The sequence below is a fragment of the Dama dama genome, chromosome 11, assembly GCF_033118175.1.
Source record: "Dama dama isolate Ldn47 chromosome 11, ASM3311817v1, whole genome shotgun sequence".
Lineage (NCBI taxonomy): Eukaryota > Metazoa > Chordata > Mammalia > Artiodactyla > Cervidae > Dama > Dama dama.
Genome location: NC_083691.1, coordinates 2,254,901 through 2,276,402, shown reverse-complemented (window position 1 = coordinate 2,276,402; position 21,502 = coordinate 2,254,901). Strand labels below are relative to the sequence as shown.

The 21,502-nt window shown below is 60.3% G+C and overlaps 2 protein-coding genes across 8 annotated transcripts in view; one reads left to right on the top strand and one right to left on the bottom strand.

The window, feature by feature from the left end:
• VAV2 (vav guanine nucleotide exchange factor 2) overlaps positions 1 to 21,502 on the bottom strand; it is a 183,150-nt gene that overhangs the window by 128,377 nt on the left and 33,271 nt on the right. For all 7 annotated transcript variants that reach the window (XM_061154210.1, XM_061154211.1, XM_061154213.1 and 4 more), the window contains exon 2: positions 17,753 to 17,869. In XM_061154210.1, the coding sequence (XP_061010193.1) occupies positions 17,753 to 17,869 (117 nt within the window). The remainder of the gene's footprint in view (positions 1 to 17,752; positions 17,870 to 21,502) is intronic.
• PAM16 (presequence translocase associated motor 16) lies at positions 15,634 to 17,116 on the top strand. The gene has a single exon (XM_061154231.1). It carries the CDS (start codon positions 16,649 to 16,651, stop codon positions 17,024 to 17,026), a length of 378 nt encoding a protein of 125 aa, XP_061010214.1. The 5' UTR covers positions 15,634 to 16,648; the 3' UTR covers positions 17,027 to 17,116.

The window sequence follows — 21,502 nt, the reverse complement described above, 5'->3', positions numbered from 1 at the left end:
ACGGACACACACCACACACACATTCACAACACATGTGCACATCTTCCTTCCCCAGACCTGGCAGGAAATGGCCAAGGCCACGGGGAGGGGGCTGGAGGGTCTTTCGCAACACGCTCACGGGTGTCACCCACTCCTTGGAGGAGGCTTGGTCCCGTGCAGATGAGGCGGAACAAAGGAGCTGGACGAATGGACGAACTGCGGGCGAGCACCTCACCTGCACTGACAGTGATTCATGGGGAGGGTCTCCCTCCCCGGAGAAAGCCCTCTTTGTAGGGGAGAGGGCGGACACGGCACACAGGTGCACTCACCCCGATGGGAACCCGGGTGGCTCACCGCGGGGAGTCCTGCTCAGGAACACGGTGGGGAGGGTGAGTGGGGGTCTCGGGGGCTGTGGGGAGGGCGAAAGGAGGGGGTGGAAAGATGAGGGGAACGGGCGAGCCCGCCGTGGATTCTGGGGCAGGAGGAAAGCGGGCGGGGTCTCGGGGGCGGCCCCGACTCTCCAGTCCCTCCTGCTGGTGTCCTGGGCCAGGGGCAGCTCTGTCCGGGGCCTCCCTCCTACCTACTCCCAAAGTCTCTCTCCATCAGAGCCAGCGGGCTCCAGCCCATCACCCCCCAGCCCAGGGCTGGGCCAGGCCTGCCTGAAAGCTCACTCGATACCCCGGACTATGCCCCTCTCTTTCCTCGGGGCCGCCATGCCGTCCTCCCCTGCACGGGCCCAAGTCCTCTCTCTGCTCCTGATCAGATCTCATTCTCGAGGAAGGACCTGCAGACTCTTGAGCATGGGGCAGTGAGAGACAAAGGTTCCCTACATCAACGGGCACTTAACTCAAAGGAGTGACTCTCTAATGGTGGACTGTCAAGATGAACATTCTTTATGACTTATCAGAGATCTGGGAACTACCAAGAGAGAAACAGAAAATTCATTTTTGTTTGTTTTTTTTTGCTAGAAGGGCTTTCTATGTACACCAAAGATAGAGCTATCATTTTCACTCCGTTGCAAACACACAATCCCCAAAGGGCCATTAGCAACTCAGAAACAAAATACCTGTCTGCTGAAAATGTGAACACCGCCCAGAGGGGCCGCAAGGGTTCCGATCACGCCACCCCGACCTGACTGGTGCGGGTCCAGTCCCGTGGGTGTCGCCGACTCCCTAAGCACCCTGGAGGCAGGTGTCACCGCCCCTTCCATGGGTGAGGAAACTGAAGCTTTGCGGGGTGGGGGGTGGCGACCGTCACCCAGGTGAGGCACCCTCACGGGGCTGAGTGGGTTCTGTCTCCCCGCCCCCGAGAATGGAACCTAAAAGACCCCAGAGGGAATCCTGGAGACAGGAAAGGCTGGGGGGACCCTGTCTCCGGCCGGCCGGTCTGAAACAGAAGCCCATGGGCCAGGTGGCTTGAACCACAAGCATCTCTTTCTCGGAGTTCTGGAGGCTGGACATCCAAGGTCAGGGGGCGAGCAAACTCGGTGTCTGGTGAGGACCCTGCTCCCGATTCACAGGCAGGCATCTCCTTGCTGAGCCCTCCCCAGGCAGGAGGTGCAAGGGAGCTCTCTGGGGCCATTTTATAAGGTCACGAATCCCACAGGGTTCCACCCCCATGACCTGTTCACCTCCAAAGGCCCCCCCTCAAGGTACCATCACACTGGGGACGAGGTTCAACACATGAATCGGGGACACGCGGCGCTCAGGCTGCAGCGGCTCCACAGCCTGCTTGCAGGGGCTGCGGCCAGAAGGAGGGACTTCGCACCACACTGTAGTGACGCGGGGTCCACCTGCCCGCGGCCCTCACCCAGCTGAGAGCTCCTCTCCCTACCCCGGCCTCCTCCGAAGGGCGCCAGCGATCTCTCATTTCCCCGCCTCGCCAACCCCATTTTCCAAAGTGATTGAGATTCTAACACCATTAAACATGATTCAATTTGCTTTTCCTAATGATGCGCCCACAGTCGTAGGACGTCTCTCCTTCTCCACTTGAAAGACATCTCAGGGTGCTTTTCTCCTGTTAAATTAACAGGGAAACCGTTAGAAACGCTGAAGAGGAACGGATGCCTCCAGCTCGGTGAGACTCGTTTTATGCAGAGAGGAGCCAGGTCTCTACCGCAGCAGAAAGACAAACGGGGCACGAAGCTGCCCGTGTTAAGACTCCTCTTCCGGAGGGGCGGGCGCTTCTAACCCGTGCCCTGTGCTGACCCTGAAACGTCTAGGGATGCAGACCAGAGACAAGAACCCCCATGACGCCAGGACCAGGCTGGCACTCCCCCCGCAGCCCTCCCGAGTCCACAGGCTGACGTGGTGACCGCACCTGGCTGTCCATGCTGCAGGTGAGGCCAGTGAGGCCACACTGACAACAAAGGTCACACTGGGAATAAACACAGAACCAGAACTGAAATCCGGGCAGGCCTGCCTCCCGCCCCTCTGCTCGACCCCGGGGGCCCCAAGGCCCCAGGAGATCTCCCCCGGCTCTCCTCTCCTCCTGGTTGGGCGTGGCCCTCAGGACTTAGCACTCTCCTGTCCACCCCTCCGCTCGGGCCCTCCGGCTGCCACACACACCGCACCGCCCACGGAAGGGTAAGACCAACACCGCGCCCTGCTCCCACGGAAGGGTAAGACCACCACCACGCACTGCTCCAGAGCCTTCTAAGCCTGGAGCACCAGCCCTCCCGGGGGCGCGCAGCCCACCTGCGGAGCTGGTACAAACGGGAAACGGAGGCCATGTCCCCAGCCTTGCCACCGTGGAGGGCCCGGCCCGGCTCTGAGATCAGACCCCCTGGCTCCAGGCGCCCTTTGCTGGGTCTCAGAACTGCCTCCTGGGACCTGCCCCAATGCTATGCAGATCGGCCGGAGGCGTTCCTGGAACCCAGGCGCCCAGACTCCCAGCCCAGGGCCTCGCCGGGCCCATGCAGCCAGGACAGCTGGCCAGTCTCCCCGCCTTTCTCATCCACGAGTCACAGGCTGCCTGCTCGGCCAGGGAAGGCGCCGGGACCCCGGAATTTTCTTGAACATTCCTCCGGTCTTGGGAGGGACAGAGGACATCGAGCCATCTTTGCCACCAGCTAAAATGTTTCAGTCTCAGATCAAAAAGGAATGCAAGCTGGAAACAGCGCGGAAGCCGGAGCCAGATGGAAGCAGTCTGCTTCAGGGAAGCAAAACAAACAGTGCCCGCCCCACCCCCCAACCCCTGCAGCCCGGCCCCGCCCGCCCCGCGGGCCTTCAGCAGAGCCCAGAGTCAGCGCCCGTGGGCCCACCGGGAGCGGAGTGCGCTCCACCCTGCCCTGCCCTCTCTGCGCCAGGCGCTGTGGGGAGCCCACGGAGGCCTGGGTGTGGTCCCCCCCCCCCCCCCCCCCCGCTCTGGCCAGACCCCACCGCCTGCCAGGAGCCAGGACCCCCAGCTGGGAAAGTGGCAGGTCCCCACGGGTGAAGGGACCTGCTCTAGACGCCGGGACCTCGCCTTCCCAGCAGGGAGAGGATGGGCCCAGCCCTCCGTCTCCCGGGGCCTGGGCTCCAGGGCCGCAGACAGAGAGCCCGGGTTCTCCTCAGACCCACAGAGGGCCTCAGCGTCCCTACTGGCACAACAGGTGAGTTCTGGCTGGAAGATGCCAAGGTCAGCCCTTCCAGGAGCAAGCCAGGGCGGCTTCACAGAGGAAGGGGCACCAGACCATCCTAGAAGCACACCACTGGGTCAGTCTAAGAGGACAGTCAGGGTGGCTGGGCAGAGAGGGGCGCCGTGGCCCCTCCGCCTGCCCACCCGCCTGGACACCGGGGCCCGCAGCCCCCCGGAGACCAGCTCACCCAGCAGAGGGACCACTCCTCCCGTAGGCTCGTCCTCCACCGTCCCAGCAGACCGCACAGGGGACCCACGGGCTGGCCGGGACAGGGGTGCGGCCCGTCCCCCTCCAAGCTCCCTCTGCCCTCCCCAGGGTGGCTGACACCCTCCAGCCACCGTGGCTGCTGGCCGATGACCCGCTGGGTGCTCCCGAGTGAAAGGCGCCCAGCCGGGTCCCTGAAGGCCACAGCCCTGGGTTCCCCCAGTTCCCTGAATCACCCTGGACTCAGAACCTCCAGCCGGTGCGCCCTCCACGTGGGGCCCCGCTACCTACCTCTCAACTAGGCTCTGATTCATTACAAATGGGAAAACTAAAGATTGCCGTTGGTTCCATACGTGGAGCCTCTGAAAATGCAAAACTCTAAGAGGAAAGATGGGGACGTGCAAGAGGTCCTCGGAGGCCTGAAGCTGGGGCTGCAGATCCCAGCTTCTCCTGAAGACCCCAGCCCTCGGGGTCCAGGCTCACGCACAGGAGTGGGGGTCCTGCCCCCACCCCGCCTTGCCAGCTGGGGATCGAGGACAGTGGGGGCTGGCCACCACCCCCGCTGCCCCCGGCCAGCGGGCACACCGCGGTCTTTGCTGCATGAATGAATGACCACACAGTGTCCAGGAGGAAAGCTGGGTCTCGCTCCAAGGAACCTGGCCTCTGAGTCTGGAATCCAGGTTACACCAGGACCCACTTCCCTGACCCCGGTCTCTGCAGCCCCACAGACCAACCCAGGGCTACAGCCATAACGTGGTGTCCCCGGGGCCGAGGTCACGGCCACCCCATCCCCAGGACAGCCACCAGGGTGACATGCTGTGTCAAGCCCAGCATGGCCACAGCTCAGGCCACAGGCTCAGCCTTCCCCAGATGACCAGGAGCTGTCCAGCCCTCGCCGGAGCAGTGTGCCTGGGACTGGCCACAACCACCCAACTAGGCTCTCTCGTCTGTAAAGTCAGCCCCGGGTCAGCCCGCGTTCACATTCTCAATGAACCTCACACCCAACTTATTGTCACCCATTCCTAGCCCTCCTTGAAGTAGCATCTTCACTCTCAGACACCTGGTGACCCCAATTTCATCTGAGCGTGGCCCCCGGCACCCCCAGGGGCTGCCCCAGGGAGCAGCTCCAACTTCAAAGCTGGCCCCGCACGTTCCCACCTGGGCCCGTGGCCCACAAGGAAGGCCGGGGCCCGAGCAAGTACGAGAAATCAATCGCTGATTAATACAGATCTCAGTGGAGCCCATCTGCCGGGACGTTCATTCTTCATGGAAATTAAGCCACGAGGAGCAGACGTGAGGGTTGTTCTAATGACGCTGGCAGGCAGCAGGCAGCCGGAGCGCATCCCAGCGCTGGCAGGGGTAGTGGGCCAGGGAACGGCACACGGGCGTGCTTCCTGAAACCGACAGAGACGGGACGGGCCCACTGCGAGCCGGCATGGCGCCAGGGCGCTGCCCGGCTTCAGATTGCTTTGCAGCCCTGGAGGCTTCCCCACCCTACCTCCAGGAGGCCTGGGGCAGCCCCTCACTGCCCGGCCTGGCTGAGCTGGGAGAAAGGAACACCTGCCCTTGGTGCTGTGGCTGCCGTGACCCCAGAAGGGTCTACCTGTCTGGGCTGCCCACCCAGGGAAGGAGGCTGATACCCAGTGTTGGGACGCAGACGTGCTCAGTGACCTGGTGGCCTGGTAGGCAGAGCACTGGGCTGGGAAGCTTTGACGACTGGGGAACTGGGGAGAGGTGACAGGTAGGCTGGGGGCTGCCCAGGTGGCGCTGGCGGTAAAGAACCCGACTACCAATGCAGGAGACGTAAGAGACACGGGTTCGATCCCTGCGTCGGGAAGATCCCCTCAAGGAGGGCAAGGCAACCCACTCCACTACTCCTGCCTGGAGAATCCCATGGACAGAGGGGCCTGGTGGGTTACAGTCCACGGGGTCGCAAAGAGTCGGACACAACAACTCAGGTGACTTAGCGCAAGAGGCGGACTGGACCGGACAAACCCTGGACGTCCCCAGAACATTTCTCCGGCTGCCCACTGGCAGGTGGCATCTGGCCACCCCTCCCACGGAGACCCTGTCCTAAAAGCTGAACATCTGTCCTCCAAATGTATGGTTAAATGAAACGGGGGAAAAAAGCCCAAAAATATGATTAAAAGATGAGCAAAAGGCTTGAATGAACATCTCTGCAAAGGAGATACACAGATGGCCAATAAGCACATGAAAAGATGCCCAAAATCACTAATCACCAGGGAACGCGATACAAAACCGCAAAGAGAGGCCACAGCACACCATTAGGGTGGCTGTTAGTTATCACACACACACACACACACACACACACACACACACACACACGATAACAAGTGTTGGTGAGAATGTGGGGAAATTGGAAACTTGTGTGCTGTCGGTGGGATGTAAAATGTGCAGAAGCTGTGGAAACCATTATGGTGGTGCCTCAAAAAATACAAAATTACCGTATGACCCAGTAATTCCACTTCTGGGTGTAGAATCAAGTGAAATGAAAGCAGGAACTCAGATATTTGCACACCTGTGTTCACAGCAGCATGAATGACAACAGCCTCAGCTTCACCCCACCCACAGGTCTCATTTGTAAACAAACCCCGCACTCTCCAGGCCCAGAGCCTGGATCCACACAGGTGCGTCTGGGGGCTGATTTCCTCCAGCCCTCCCCGCGACAGCGAGAGCCATCAGGCAGGGGGCGGCAGCCTCTCCTCTGGGGACCGACCACGCGTTTCACTTCATAGTGAGGGTCCTCAGCCTTCCGGGGCCTAGAGCCTCGGAAGCTGAGCTGGCTGCAGGGTTAGAAATTCAGGAATTCAAGTGAACAAAGCTTTGCACACGCATGGACCCCCAGCAGCAGTACTCACAACAGCTAGGAGGTAGCAACTGCCCAAACGCTCTTCGATGGATGATGGATTAACAAGATACAGTCAAGCATAGGATGGAGTATTATTCAGCCTTGAAAAGGAATGGAATTCTGACATAGGCTGGTGTTGAACCCTGAACACATCAGGCTAACTGAGAAAAGCCAGATTCTAAAGGTCACATCTCGTATGATTCTGTTTCTATGAAATGTCCAGTATAGAGAAATACATAGAGGTAGAATGGGCTTCCCAGGTGGCTCAGTGGGTAAAGAACCCACCTGCCAACGCAAGAGACACAGGAGACTCGAGTTCAATCCCTGGGTCGGGAAGATGCCCTGGAGAAGGAAATGGCAGCCCACTCCAGCATTCTCGCCTAGAGAATCCCATGGACAGAAGAGTCTGGCAGGCTATAGTCCCTGGGGTCGCAGAGAGTCAGACACGACTGAGCACGCACACAGAACAGAGATGAGTGGCTGCCAGGGGCTGGGGGAAGGGGGAGCCGGAACAGGGCTTTCCTTTGGGGGTCATGAAAAAGTCTGGACCAAAACACTGGTGATGCTGCATGACACTCAACACACGGAAAACGCCACTGAAATCCAGGCTTTAAAGTGGTTAAAATGGTAAATTTGACGGTAGGTAGGTTCATTTTATCAGCATAATCTTTTTTTTTTAAAGAACAACACTGAAAAAGGACAACGCAGAATAAACATCCCAGGGCTCCAGCCTAACCGGCATGTCAGGCGGCAGGACAAGGGATGTACGAGCTGAACCACACCCGTGCCGCGGGGGACCTGGGGGAACGGGCAGAGGTTCGGAGCCACAGGGGAGTCTCTCCCCCAGCAAGGTCACAGCCGCACACCTCGGGACTCAGAGGTGCTGCCCTGAATTCCGAGAGCCTGGCCGGCCGCAGACCCTCGCTATCTGCCACTGAAAGAAGCAGCAGTCTTTGAGAAAGGCCTTCCAGGATGCCACGAAAGAACATTTTGTTACAATTAATTATTTGCATTTTGATGTTCTTTCCTTCTTGGTCTTTTTTTTGTTGCAAACATCAAGTTGCCAGGCTTCAGTAGAAACAACATCTTGGGGCACTAGGGAGAAACAATCAGCCAATTAAAATTTAACTGTGGACACAGACGTATATATACACACATACATACATATATATGCAGTGCTTCCCTAGTAGCTCAGCTGGTAAAGAATCTGCAATGCAGGAGACCCCAGTTCGATTCCAGAGTTGGGAAGATCCCCTGGAGAAGCGATAGGCTACCCACTCCAGTATTCTCGGGCCCCCCTGGTGGCTCAGAGAATAAAGAATCTGCCTACAATACAGGAGACCCTGCTTCGATCCCTGGGTCGGGAAGATCCCCTGGAGGAGGGCAGGGCAACCCACTCCAGTACTCTTGCCTGGAGAATCCCATGGACAGAGGAGCCTGGCGGGCTACAGCCCACGGGGTCACAAAGACTCAGACACGACTGAGCGACTACACGCAGCGCCTACGCTACGCACGAGCGGCACCAGGCCGAGCTGAGAAAATCTGAGCTCCACAGGGCACAGGTCACGGGTGCGGAAGACAAAGATGTGCGAGGCTTACCCGACGTCCACGGGGACAAGAAAGGCCCCCCAACCACCTCCACCAAGGCGACAGCCAGCCAGTCCAACCCTCTGCTCACGATGGGGAAACTGAGGCCAGAAAGGACACAGGCGCCTGCCCACGGGCAGGAGGCACAGTGGCCGAAGCAGGGCTTGGACGAGACGCCGCCGACCCTCCACCCCGCATCCCCGCTGCGTGCCTGTGGCCATCACAGGCCCCTGCGCCCCCCTCCCCAGGGTCGATCCTAAGTGAGCAAGGAGACAGCGGATCCCGCGGCCATCTCCCTGGCCGGGAGCCCCTCCCTGGGACCCGCCCAGTGTCGGGAGCAGAGGGACCAAAACAAAGGCTCCCAGCCCCCACACCAGACCTGCCCGCCTCCCACGGGGTGGTGGGTCCAAATAGCCCACAGCTCATCAGACTTGCAGGGACTCGGGTCCCAAGCCCAAAACTTCCTCCCCGCTCGTCCACTGTGGAGGTGATGCTGGCTGGAGGCTCCCGTCCAGAAAGGGAGGCTGGGGGCGGGGGGACCACTCCCACCACCGGTCAGAAAACATGGGGTCGGCATCCGCACGGCTGATGGGACTCTGTGTGTGCGTGCACACGGCTGTTCACGTGTGTGTCTGGTGGTCAGCTCTTCCAAAAGTGGACGGGCTAAAAACATCCCGAAATGACAACCCACAGGAAAAGGAGGAAATGGTCTCGAGCAAAAGCTCAGGAAGCTTCGACCAGCCGGCCTCACCGGCTCCACAGAGCCCGAGGCCGCACCCGCGCCACAGCGACTGCATGTTAATAAGGAATTAGCGGCGAGGAGGCCAGCACGTCCCCGGCAACATCAGGACGGGCTGCAAATGAGCTCAGTGCAGCCTGGCGTCCAGCGGCAGACAGGCCCGGGGCGAGCTCGGAGCAGCCACGCTCGGCACACGAGGAAGGGACGTTAGGGAGGCCCGGGCGCAGAGACCGGGTGTCGGGTGGGCGCCCCAAGGCTCCCTGCTCCTTCCCTGGGTGGAGCCCGGGACCTACGTTCATCCACGAGGAATCAGTATCTCGACCCCAAAGGCAGGGCAGGGGGTGAGGCTGGCGCTCCAGGCAGCCAGAATGTACACGCCCCTGCCCGCTGCCAAGGCCACCAGCACCCACTCTGTGTGGGCCCGCCCCCGGGAACCGTGCGGGGGACGCACACACACAGACCGGCCCCCGTATGTTTCAGATCTTCCTCCAGCAGCTGAGGCCGGCCTGAATGCAGACCCAGTTTACAGATGGGAAAACTGCAGCCCCCAGAGGCGAGGCGACTTGTGGGCGAAGCCCATTCCCCAGCGTCACACTCTGTCCCAAGCCCCCGAAGTCACGCAGCTGGTCCACTCTCACCTGGCTTCCAAAAGCTTCTGCACTCTCAAGAAGGCTGGAGGACAGTGGGGGGTAGTGTGTATTTGCAGGAGGGGCCAGGGCAAGAGAAGGGGTCATGGCAGTAACAGCTGGGGGCGTCTGGCAGAGCAGAATGGGTCCTCTCACGTGCCAGCCCCCATGGGCTGTGGGTTCTAGGCCGCTGTGTAGGCGGGCTCAGGGTAAGGCACTGGGATGGGCAGGTGATGCCTGCCCCGGGCTCCGGGGGGGACAGCATGTTCCAGGCGCTGCCACGCCCGGAGGACAGATGAGGGGGAGGGCAGGCTGCTGACAAAAGAGTGTCCAGGCAGAGAGGAAGGGTGGGACAGGGCACCTCTGCCACGCAGACAGCAGCCAAAGCGGCCAGGCTGGGGCAGCGGGTGACCTCGGGCCCAGCCGGAGCAGCAGCACTGACCAGCGGGCAGGCGGAGGGGCTGCGATGCTGGGGGAAGGGCCCGTTCCTCCCACGCCCGGGACACGCCGACCAGCCTGCCCCGCCTCCGGGCCCCTCAGGCAGCCTGAGAGGCCACAGCGCCAGCCAGCCACCACCCTCCCCAAACCCCGATCCCGGGGAAGTGGGTTCCTCGCTGTCACGGACCGGTGCTTTCAACCCATGCTCCGAGCCTCTTCAGATCACCGTCCATAAGCAAAGTGTCAGGCAAGAGGAAACAGGAAACAGAAAAGTGGGCCCTGCCTGCTGCCTCATCCTGGTCCCCAGGGAAGATGGCTTAAAATCCACTGCGGGAGGGAATTCCCTGCCCGTGTCCTTTAAAGAGCTGAGAGCTAGCCCCTCCTCCACCCCCATCCTGACTGAGGCCTCTTTGTGGCCTCTACCCAGACAGCCCTGCCGGCCTCCACCCTGCTCCCAGCCTCCGCACCACCCTCCCAGCGTCCCCTCTGCCTCCAGGCCTCCGCACCACCCTCCCAGCCTCCCCCCTGCCTCCCGGCCTCCACATCACCCCCCGGGCCTCCTCGCTGGCTCCCTTCCATGCCGCCTTCCTGGCCTCCCCCCGAGTGACCCCCAGCTCCACCAGACACGAGCAGACGCATCTCCCATCTAGGCCTCGGCTCCCTTCCTCACTCCGAGGTCCCTGAAGTCAGCAGGCGCTCCTGGAGGCAAAGATCCCGCACACATCGCAAGGGATCCAGCATGTGGGAGACCCCACCGGCAGGAGGAGGGGTGGGCGGGCTCCCCACGAGGCCGGCCCCTAGGGGGACTGCTGGGCCCCCTACCTCACACAGTAATTCAATGAGGGGCCCATCGTCCACCCCCGGCCTTGCTCAGGCCCAGGTTCAACCGCATCAGAAGTTTCTGAGCCTAGCAAAATACTTCAATGAATAATAAATAGGAGAATTAAACCCGTTTATTAGAGACTGTGCTCTGCTCTTTAGCTCGAACGAAAGACAGCCTCACAGACCTTCTTCCCAAAACGGGGGGTGGGGGACCGGCTAAAGTGAGCCGGGCTGACCCGGCAAGGCTCAGGACCCAGGGCTGGGGGCAGGCAGGGAAGCTGAGTCAGACTACACTGGAATCGGGGCCCCAAGGCGGGCCGCACCCCGGAGAAGACCCCCGCGGGGCCACTTGGGCCAGCCTGGGTCCCCTGACCTGGCGCCCGGGCCTTTGGGGAGGTGTCCCACCATCACCCTGGCCCCACCCACAGCTCCTTGGCTCCTCCGATAAGACCCACCGAGTCTCGCAAAGACGCACGGGTGCCCCACGTGCCAGGCGAGGCTCTCGGCACCCGGGGAGACCTCAGTAAGCAGAGCACAAAAGTTCGCACAGCCAGGACGCTCGCGGTCCAGCCAGGGGCTGTGGCTGCAGCCTCAGTAAGGACGGAAACTGCCAGACGGTGGGCAGCGCAGGGTGGAGGCGGCACCCCCCCACGCCATCTTAAACAGCAGCGACTGGCGCGCAGGCCCCAGGGAGGCGAGGGCGGCGGCCCTGCGGCTGCAGGGAGAGCCTCGCGGGCCGCGGGTCAGACTGCGGGAAAGCCAGTGAGAGAGTGAGTGCGCCAGGCAGGAAGGCAGGAGCAGGTCCCGGGCAGGGCGACCAGGCCCGCCTCAGCCTGGGACTGCCCGCGGTCTCCTGCAGGCCGGGGTCCGTCCCCCGCTCCCAGGCCACTCAGGAGAAGCCCCCGCCCCCCTCCCTGCCTCCTGCCCACCCAGAGGACAGACTCGCCTCCTGGAAGGCTTTCTCACTTCCACCCCCGGCTTCACAGTGCAAGTGAACATGCCCAGCGGTGGCTGTCCGCAAAGGACTATAATGAAAACGACGATGCAAACTACGTCTGCTTCAGTGACCACCGGGTTCCAGCCCACTCGGAGAGCCTCCTGTAACAGCGCCCACGGGGATCCAATCACAGGGAGAGCTGGCAAGATTGTACCCATTTTCCAGATGAGGAAATTAAGTCCCAGAAAGTCGCCAGCCCAGGTCACGGGCTGGGGCTGGACAGATCCCGGCGGCAAGGCCAGGACCGAGCACTGTGTTGGCGAAGCCACAACTTCACCACCCGCCTCGGGAGGCTGCATGGCCAGGGGAGTGAGGGCAGAGAGGCTGTGGAACCAGCAAACTCCCAGGCCGGGGACACAGTCGGCCGTGCGGCCCGAAGGGGCCGCTGACCCTCGCAGCCACCGCCTCCTGGTCTGCAAAGGGGGTCGCCGAGCGCCAGCATCGGGGGGCTGGGCGGGAAGGTGATGGAAGCCCAGCTCACAGCAAGGAGATGAGGCGGGCATTCTGCGGTGACAGTCATCTGCGGCTCCGGGGCCAAAACATCAGAAGGAAGCCGCAGAAACCCTACAACCTCGCCGGGGCCCTCTGTCCAAAACCACCAGCCCATTTCCACACCAAGGCATCTTGCGAAGACGCAACCCGCACGGGCCACCCACGCGGCCTTCCCCCGTGCCCTCCCTTCCCAGGCCCGGCGCACTGGCCAGACGCCCGGGACAGGACACAGGGCACCCGAGAAGGACGAGCACACAGTTGGGGCAGGAGCGGGGCCCGGGCTCGGCAGCAGGCCGGCTCCCAGCTCAGGCCCTTGGCTTGCCTCTTAGCTCAAATCCTGCCCGACAAGGATGGGTGTGAGCAGAAACCTAATATGTCTAATGTGACCCCTGGGGAAATACCAGGGATGGAGCCAAAAAACAAAGGTCCAGAACCAGCTTTCTGGATCCTTCTGCTCCTGCTGAGCTTGCTGGGTGGGTGAGCACAAGAGGACCAAACTGCTAATAAAAATAGCAGGACCTGGACATTCACTTCCTGGCTGAGTCCACGACACGGCCGTGCTCTGGGCCATCCTGTCCCCGCTCTGCGCTGCAGAAAGGAAACCTCAGAGTCCCAGTAACGCGGAGTCCGAGCCGCAGGATCCACAGGAGGACCCGATCCACGGGAAGATCCACAGGAAGCCTGATCTAACCCACAGGAAGCACCCTGGCCCCCGCCGCTGATCACCACGCTCCAGATGAGCGCCGGCTGGCTGCGCCCGGGGCTCCCGGAGGCCTTGAGGGTCTCTGCCTGCCGTCCCGCTGAGGCATTTGCCAAGGGTCTCTCCCGGGCTGGGGAGCAGAGAGAGCGCTGCCAGCCTGGGGTCAGGGAAACACTTTCTGGAACGTCATACACCCCAAAGCATCAGCTCCTCTCCACACCCGCCCAAAAGGGAAGGTGGGAAGGGGAAGCCCAGGGCCCCGCTGGTTCTGGAAACAGGAAGAACGCCCGCGAATCAGCCAGACTCCGCAAGGCGGTTTGCTGGGGAGGGGTGATCACCCCCGACGACGGGGGCTTCTGCCGCAGCCAAGTCCTGAGTGACCCGCCCACACTCACGTCCAGAAGACGGGCCCCGGGGGGTCACGACTGTGCCGTGGGCCAGCACCAGGCAGCTCCCGGGGGAGCGCTTAGGGCCTTCACCCGCCCACTCTTCCTTTCACCATGAACCGCACAGCAGCTAATGTGGGGGACCCTCAGAGGGCAAAGGTCATGCAAATCTTTCCATCGTATCGCGAGCATAGTAAGTGTTTAATAAATTCTTGGGGGTGGGAGAGGGGATATATATATACCGATGGCTGATTCACGTTGAGGTTTGACAGAAAACAACAAAATTCTGTAAAGCAATTATCCTTCGATTAAAAAATAAATTAAAAAAAATAAAAGCAATTATCCTTCAATCAAAAAATAAAAGAATTAAAAAAATTATTGGGGGCTTACTGAATGTTTAATAGAGGAGTGGAACCAAGAAATGAATAGAGGAACCAAGGAATGAATGCCTTTTCCCTTCCCAACCTGGAGTGGGAAATGGCAACCCACTCCAGTATTCTTGCCCTGGAAAGCTCCATGGACAGAGGAGCCTGGCGGGCTACAGTCCATGGGGTTGCTGAGACTCAGACACGACCGAGCACGCATGCACGCTCCCTTCTCAAGGCACAACTCCCAACAATGCTGGGAGACTTGGGAAACTGAGAGGCAGCTGCTTAGAAAAAGAACGATACCCAGAACCCAGACAGGACATGAATACTTTACAAACCTTCTAAATAATGGCAAAAAAAAAATCTGGAAAATTCTAAACCAGCCTGAGACTGACGAGCCAGCCACACCATAAGGATCCTTTCCTCTCCTGAATCCTAGGACATAAGCGGAGGACGACCAGGCAAGCTGAGAAAGGAACAGTGCCCCTCGAATCCCTGCCCCCCTGACAATGGGAGACGACAACTGACCCCAAGCCCCTGCCCCGTGTCCGGGACCAACTTCAGCATCACTCTCAACAGGGGCTCCAGGCAGGTCCGGCCGGCAAGGACCGGGCCAGCAGCGAGGGCAGAGTCGCCGTCGTATCTTAGTGGTCTGACACCTCCGAGCACCACAGGCCCACCTGGGCCGAGCAGGTGACCCCACGGGGCAGAGCTCCCCAAGGGCAAAAGGCCAACCGGCCGTGGGGCCCTCATGAGCGGCCGCTCTCTCTGTGCGCAGCGCCACCTGCCAACTCTCACAGGATGTCCCCCCCAGGCCGGCCCGGGAAGCCACACCTGAGTGAGCGCCTGGCCGCCCCTCTGCCTCGTCCCGCAGGCTGGAGCCCCGGCTCTGCCGCCCGTCCAAGGCTGCCCTGCCCGGCTGCCCGGGGCGGCTTCAGTCCCCGTGTCTGTGACCTGGAGCTGGGCAGGCGGCGGTGCGGAGCCAGAGCCTGGCCTGTGTGTGCTTTCCAGGGGGTCCCGTCCCCAGACATCAGCGGGGCGGAGCCCAGCAGAGTGGGCTCGGTCAGTGACCCCTGCGTGGAGAGACACCCGTCTCAGTGCCCCAGCCTCGGCTGGCCCCACAGCCAACCCATCTCAGGGTGCTTGATCACAGCTTCACTGCGCTCAGAAAACGAAGCAGGGAGGGAGGAGGGCAGGACACGGAAGCTCAGCCAGATGGGCAAGGCCAGCAGGAGGGCCGGGCTGGGCTCCGGAAGGCGGCGTGAATCAAACAACGCAGGAGAACTGAGACGGGGTGGCCGCCGCCCACCTGCACTGCACTAGTTTCATGTCCACTGAACCTGGGGGGGGGCGGGGGGCGGCTCAGGCGACAGCATCGCCGTTTAATGAGCACCTACTGCGGGCCAGGCAGCACGGGGCAGGCCCCCTGACCCACCTGGTCCTCGGCCAGCCGAGGCAGGTCAGGGTCACCGTGCCCTATGTGGAACCAGATTTTGAAGCAGATCCATCTGACTCGACATGAAAAGCAGGGGCAGATTCAGGGCAGCTCTGCCCTCCCCGGAGCCTCCCTGCAGGAGGCGAGGCTACACCAAGGCCCTGCGGCTCCCCCAGTCTACCCCCAGCTTCACGCCCTGACTCAGAGCCCAAACCCACTGCCCACTCGCAGCTTCCCAGCGTGGCCGGCCCCCTTTGCAGGCAGCAAGCATACCCCCCTGGGGCTCAAATCGTCCGCAGGGACCGCTGACAACCACGAGGGGCACCCCCTTTCCAAGTGCTTGGCCATAGCTGGCAGATCACGGGACGAGAATTTAATCCAAATTTATGTCCACCTTTACATCACGGCACACAAGCCGGACACTCTGCCTTCACCGCTGGCCAAGGAAGGGGTTTGGCCAGGGTTTATCCTGTTTTCCTGTACAATTGTTTTAAACACCAGTTGTGTGTGTGATATTTGTAAAAAAGTGTATGTGTGTGTGTTCTGAAGGCCTCCCCCAAAGTCCAGAGCCACTGGCTTCTCCCCTGCCCAGGGCACTGCTGGTCACAAGAAGTAAAAACAGGAAAGAGGTTCTAATCCACTTAAAAGCAAGTCTGCGGAAGCTGAGAAGCTCGCTGATGGGAAGGGCGCTGGCACGGGCTCCTGCCCCAGCAGAGGGAAGCCAGGAAGCCTCAGAGTCCTAGGCTAACGCCTCGCAGCCAGAGGGACGTGGGAGAGTCACTCAAGAGAGGAGGAGAGACCTCTGAGCGCTCGTGCGGACACAGCTGGTCCCCGAATCATGTCTATAGACTCTCAGAAGCGAAGAGGAGGACTGTTAGGCCCAGGTGCCTTATGGCAAGGTCCTAGTGATCGATGCTAATTTGACACTTTACAGCACCTCAGATGAGGTCTCCTCTTGGAAATGACGTCTCAGCATTTGCAAATACAAAATTCCCCTTGCGTTTCATAAATCATGTGTTCACAGAACACTTCCTCAAACACCAGGTCCCTGATAATGGTCCTCAGATAAAGCAGGCAATAAATATCGTCTGATAACTTCCTGTAAGCAGGTGAAAGCTCGTCCCTGGGTAGTCCGGGAAGTGCCCGTTTCACAAAGTCAGCACTGACCGTGGAGGGAAGGGCTCCCCCCCCTCCAGAAGCAGGCGGGGACTCGGGGACAGCTACGCCACAGCACAGCACGGAGTCAGGTCTGACTCAAGCCCCCGGCCCCCGATCCACCAGCAAGGTATCACGTCCTGACTCCATCTTTTAAAAGGAGGGACCCGCGGAGCCGGGGCCGCGGGGCCAGGAAGTCAGACCCCCGGGCCCGCGAAGCTGAGTCGCTGCCATGGCCAAGTACCTGGCCCAGATCATTGTGATGGGTGCGCAGGTGGTGGGCAGGGCCTTTGCCCGGGCCCTGCGGCAGGAGTTTGCAGCCAGCCGAGCAGCGGCAGATGCCCGGGGACGCGCCGGACACCAGTCTGCAGCCGCCTCCAACCTCTCGGGCCTCAGCCTCCAAGAAGCACAGCAGATTCTCAATGTCTCCAAGCTGAGCCCCGAGGAGATCCAGAAGAACTACGAACACCTATTCAAGGTGAACGATAAATCCGTGGGTGGCTCCTTCTATCTGCAGTCAAAGGTGGTCCGAGCAAAGGAGCGTCTTGAGGAGGAACTCAGAATCCAGGCCCAGGAGGACAGGGAGAGACAGCAGCCGCCCAAAACGTGACCACTTGTCTCCACCCGCCCGCCTCTAATTTATAGCTCAGTAATAAATGTCTTTTCCTCAAAAAAAAAAAAAAAAAAAAGGAGGGACCCGGGAACTGTTGGCTTCCAGATGGAACGTGACGCCCCGCAAGGACACTGTGGACCCAGGCTTACCAGGAGCCATGGCGCGCTGCACCCCCGCCCGGCTGTGGACTCTGTCCGACAGCGGCCAGGGACACCTGCTGAGAAAGCAGGGAGGCTTCCCGAGTTCTCTGCCACGGACTTGGTGCATCACCTCCAGGGACGAGGAGTTCACATGATCACCTGTCCCCACCCAACCCTGCTCGAAGCCACTCAGCCCCACTTGTCTCCGGTAAGGCGGAGGCGGCAGCTCCCTTCTCAGCACACCGCAGCAAGCCCCGTCTGGGCCCGCCCCACGAGCAGGTGCCTGCTCGCCCAGAGAGGGTGGGAGATTCAGGGCAGGAAGCAAACGCCCAGGGTCGCTCGACTGGAAAAGCCGGGGCAGGGCTGCACCCCGGGTCTGGACTCATCCAGGCCAGCTTTCCCTCCACCCTCCTGGGTTCCCGATGGCCTGACTTCACTCTGAACAGCCTGAGAAGGCGGGAGGGGCCGGACCACAGCCCCAGCCCCCGAAGCGCCTCCTCTGGTTGTAACACAGCCCGGCCTGCGCCCACCCACGGGGCTCTGCCCAGAGGGGTCGTGCCCGCTCCAGAAAGAGGCCACTCACCTTCCCGAAGTCTCGGACATCGAAGAGGTCGAAGGGGTCAAACAGCTCGCTGTTCCTGAGTCCAAACTTGTCATGGCAGACTTTCAGGAAGGTGCGGATGTTCTTCAAACACAGGAACTAGAGGAGAGAAGGGAGCATCACTCAAGCTGCACGGTCTGCAGGGCAGTAATACCAACAGCAGCAAACCCTGCCTCCCAGCGCCGCCCAGCTCAGAGCAGACGCCGTGGCCATACCCCGTCTGGGGAGCCACACGTCCCAACTCAAGACAATCACGGTTGGAACAAAACAGACTGGCGTTCAGTCAGCAGGCACGGAGCACACACACACACACGTGTGCACACACACATGCACACTGCCTTCCCCGGCACAGACACATTCCCGTTGCTCTGCACGTGACAAAGGCCCACGGAAGCCAGGCGGAGCCCTGGAGCAGCGCAGGGCACACGGAACGGGGGAGCACGAAGGCCAGCATCAAACCGCAGAGCAGCCTCCGGCACCTCTTCCACCCAGGAACCCGGCATCTGCGCTCCCAGCCCACCATGGGCAGCACAGCCAGAGCAGGAGGCGGGGGGTGGGCGGCCGAACAGGGTCATGGGCTTCCAGTCCCCGTGGAGAGGGAGCCGGGAAAGATGGGGGCAGCCGGAGAGGCGGCCTGGAGCGCAGACCTCAGAGTCACAGGGTCCTGGGTTTGGATCCTGTCCAGTCCCTGCAGCTGGACCAGGGCTCCTGAGGCCTGGTTCCCTAGCAGGACGTGCCTGGCGGAGTTAATGACCTGCCCTGATGGCACAGAGCAGAGCCATCAGACCCCCACCAGTCCACCTCAGCATGGTGCCCACAAGGTCAGGACCACGGTGCACACAGCTGAACAGCAAGCCAGGGCTCCAGACCCACCAACCCCATCGTAACAGCCTCTAAGGGACACAGCTCAGCTGGTAAAGAATCTTCGTGCAATGCGGGAGACCTGGGTTTGATCCCTGGGTCGGATCTCTGGGTCGGGAAGATCCCCTGGAGAATGGAAAGGCTACCCACTTAAGTATTCTGAACTGGAGAATTCCAAGGACTGTATATAGTCCATGGAGTTGAAAACAGTCAGACACGATTAAGCGACTTTCACTTCCAAGGGCCCAACAGCTCAACTTCAAGAGGCCTGCAGAGATGCAGGTCTGATGACTGGAAACGTGAACTAACGGACGGAGGTAGATGAAGGCCAGGCCAGAATCAGAAGCTATGGCAGGCACGGCGTCAACCCCGCTGCACGCAGAACTCCCAGGGGACACGTGGGGCCCCGCAGACACGGGTCTTCCCGCCCACCCACCGCCAGCGGGCATCACCCCGGACCCGGGGCAGCCCTCACGTGGGGCCCTCCTCCACCCCGGCTGGGCTGGCCACTGGCCAGAGACAACACCGGCTCACGTGCTTGTAGTGTGTTAATTATTCCCTACCTGTGTGTGTGGGTCTGCGCGTGTACAGCTATCTATGTGTTTATCTGTGTTTATCAGTGTCTATCTGCGTGTGTGTATGTGTGTGTATCTGTGTGATGGTGTGTATCTGCTTACCTGTGTGCATCAATGTGCATCTGTGTATTTCCGTGCGTGTATCTCTGTGTTTATCCATGTGCACTAGTGTATTTATGTGTATTTCACTGTGTATCTGTGTGTATCTGTGTGTATCTGTGTGTGTATCTGTGTGTATCTCTGTGTTTATCCATGTGCACTAGTGTATTTATGTGTATTTCACTGTGTATCTGTGTGTATCTGTGTGTATCTGTGCATGTATCTGTGTGTATCTGTGCATGTATCTGTGTGTATCTGTGTGTGTATCTGTGTGTATCTGTGTATCTGTGCATGTATCTGTGTGTATCTGTGTGTGTCTGTATGTATCTGTGTGTATTTCCCTGTGTGTATCTGTGTGTGTATCTATGCATGTATCTGTGTGCATCCGTGCGTGCACACTTTTTCTGAACACATAAGGGTAAACTGCAGATGCGGCCCCCTCCTCCCAAACACCTGAGCGTGTAGTTCCTGAGAACAAGGACACCCCGCCCCCAGTCACAGCACCAATGTCAAAATCAGGAAATTAACGTAGGTCCCACATTACCTCATCTCTAGACAGCACTCAACATTTCTCTACTAGATAAAGGACAACCAAGACGTCCTGATAGAATACAGTCCTGGCATAATCCTGGATCACAGGCGACTTTAGTCAAGTCCTTTCTGTCTCCATGAGCCTGGAAGAGCATTCTCCAACAGAACTTTCTGGAAGGATGGAAACGTCCTGTGAGCCCGGTCCAGTGGGGCGGCATCAGGCACGCATGCCTGCTGAGCTCTGGAAATGTGGTCAGTCTGACCAAACAAGCGCACTTGTAATTTCACTTTATTCTAATGGATTTAAATTTAGTTGCAAAACTGGCTACAGCTGCTGGTTTGAACACGTGGCCCTGGAACAGCCCCGTCTTCGTCTCCCCTCACCTGATCTTTCTGAATAACACAGACACCGAGACAGGTGCTGCAGGTCACTGACGTGCGGGGCCCGGGCCGAGTGAGTGCTCAGACCCAGGAGGAGGCCGGGGCCGGGGCCGGGGCTGCGGGAGGGAGGCTGAGCGTCCAGTGGGGACAGAGCTTCCGTCTGGGAAGAACAAGCCCAGGAAACACTGGCGGCAACCGTTACACAGCACCGTGAACGCACTCGATGCCGCTGAACTGTATACTTAGCAGCGGTTAAAATGGCAATTTTAAGCTTTGTGTATTTTACTGTGATAAAAAAAAAAAAAAAAACGTAACTCACAAAACAGAGTCACAGAGAAACAGACACACAGGGAGGAGGCTGTGTGATGGCAGAGACTCAGCAGACGCTCTAGGAGCTAAGGAAGCCACCGTGAGCTGGGGGAGGGCCTGGGACGGAGTCTCGCACCCTGACCCCGAGAGAGCCCGTCCTGTCACCAGATCTCAGACACCCAGAACCGTGCCTTCAGCTGCTTCACCCCCATCCCACCCCTGAGAGCAGCCTGCAGACCTGGGGGCGTGTCTGAGCCCAAGCCGCCCGCCCCCCGGGCCCCCCCAAGCCCCCCACCTCCCCCCACAGCCTGCAGCATCAGACCCCGTCCTCCCCGCTGCCCTGCAGGACGTCTGCAGCTTCCAGCCTGGCTCCAGGCTTTTCTGCACACCACTCGTCTCTAATTTCCACTAAGCCCTTATTTTAATTCCTCCTCAGCCTCCCATTTTTAGAGTTAATTACACAGCTCCCAACCACAATCGCAGCCAGCAAGGCCAGGCTTCCTTGCAGGGCTCGGAAGGGGGCAGGCGCGTCGTGGGCACAGCGTCTGCCTGGCCTGGCCACCCCCCCTGCCGCAGGCACTCAGACCCCTGGCCTTCCAGAACCGCTCCCAGCCCAGGCTGGCCTGGGACGCAGCCCGCAGGGAAAGAGGGGTGCGGAGAAAGCACTGGGCCGGCATTCTCCGGGGGGCACCCACGCCCCTGGCAGCACACGCAGCCCCTGGCCTCCCTCCAGCAATCAGCCCACTTCACAGGTAGAGAAACTGAGGCCCAGATGGTAGTGGACTTCGGCTCTGGGTCAGAAGGCGGCCCTGCCGAGATCTGAACCCACGTCTGCTTCAAGAGCGGTGAAGGCCCTTTGAGACGACGGGGGTGACCGCCAGCCGCCCAGAGTCCCGGGTCTGTCCGGGAGCTCACCCGCAGCCTCCCCTGCACCCCATAAGAGGCCTGGTTTGAATAAGTGATAAGATCACTGTCT

Excerpts from the sequence above, each read along its gene's own strand:
- PAM16 (XM_061154231.1), top strand. The coding sequence starts at position 16,649 with ATGGCCAAGTACCTGGCCCAGATCATTGTGATGGGTGCGCAGGTGGTG.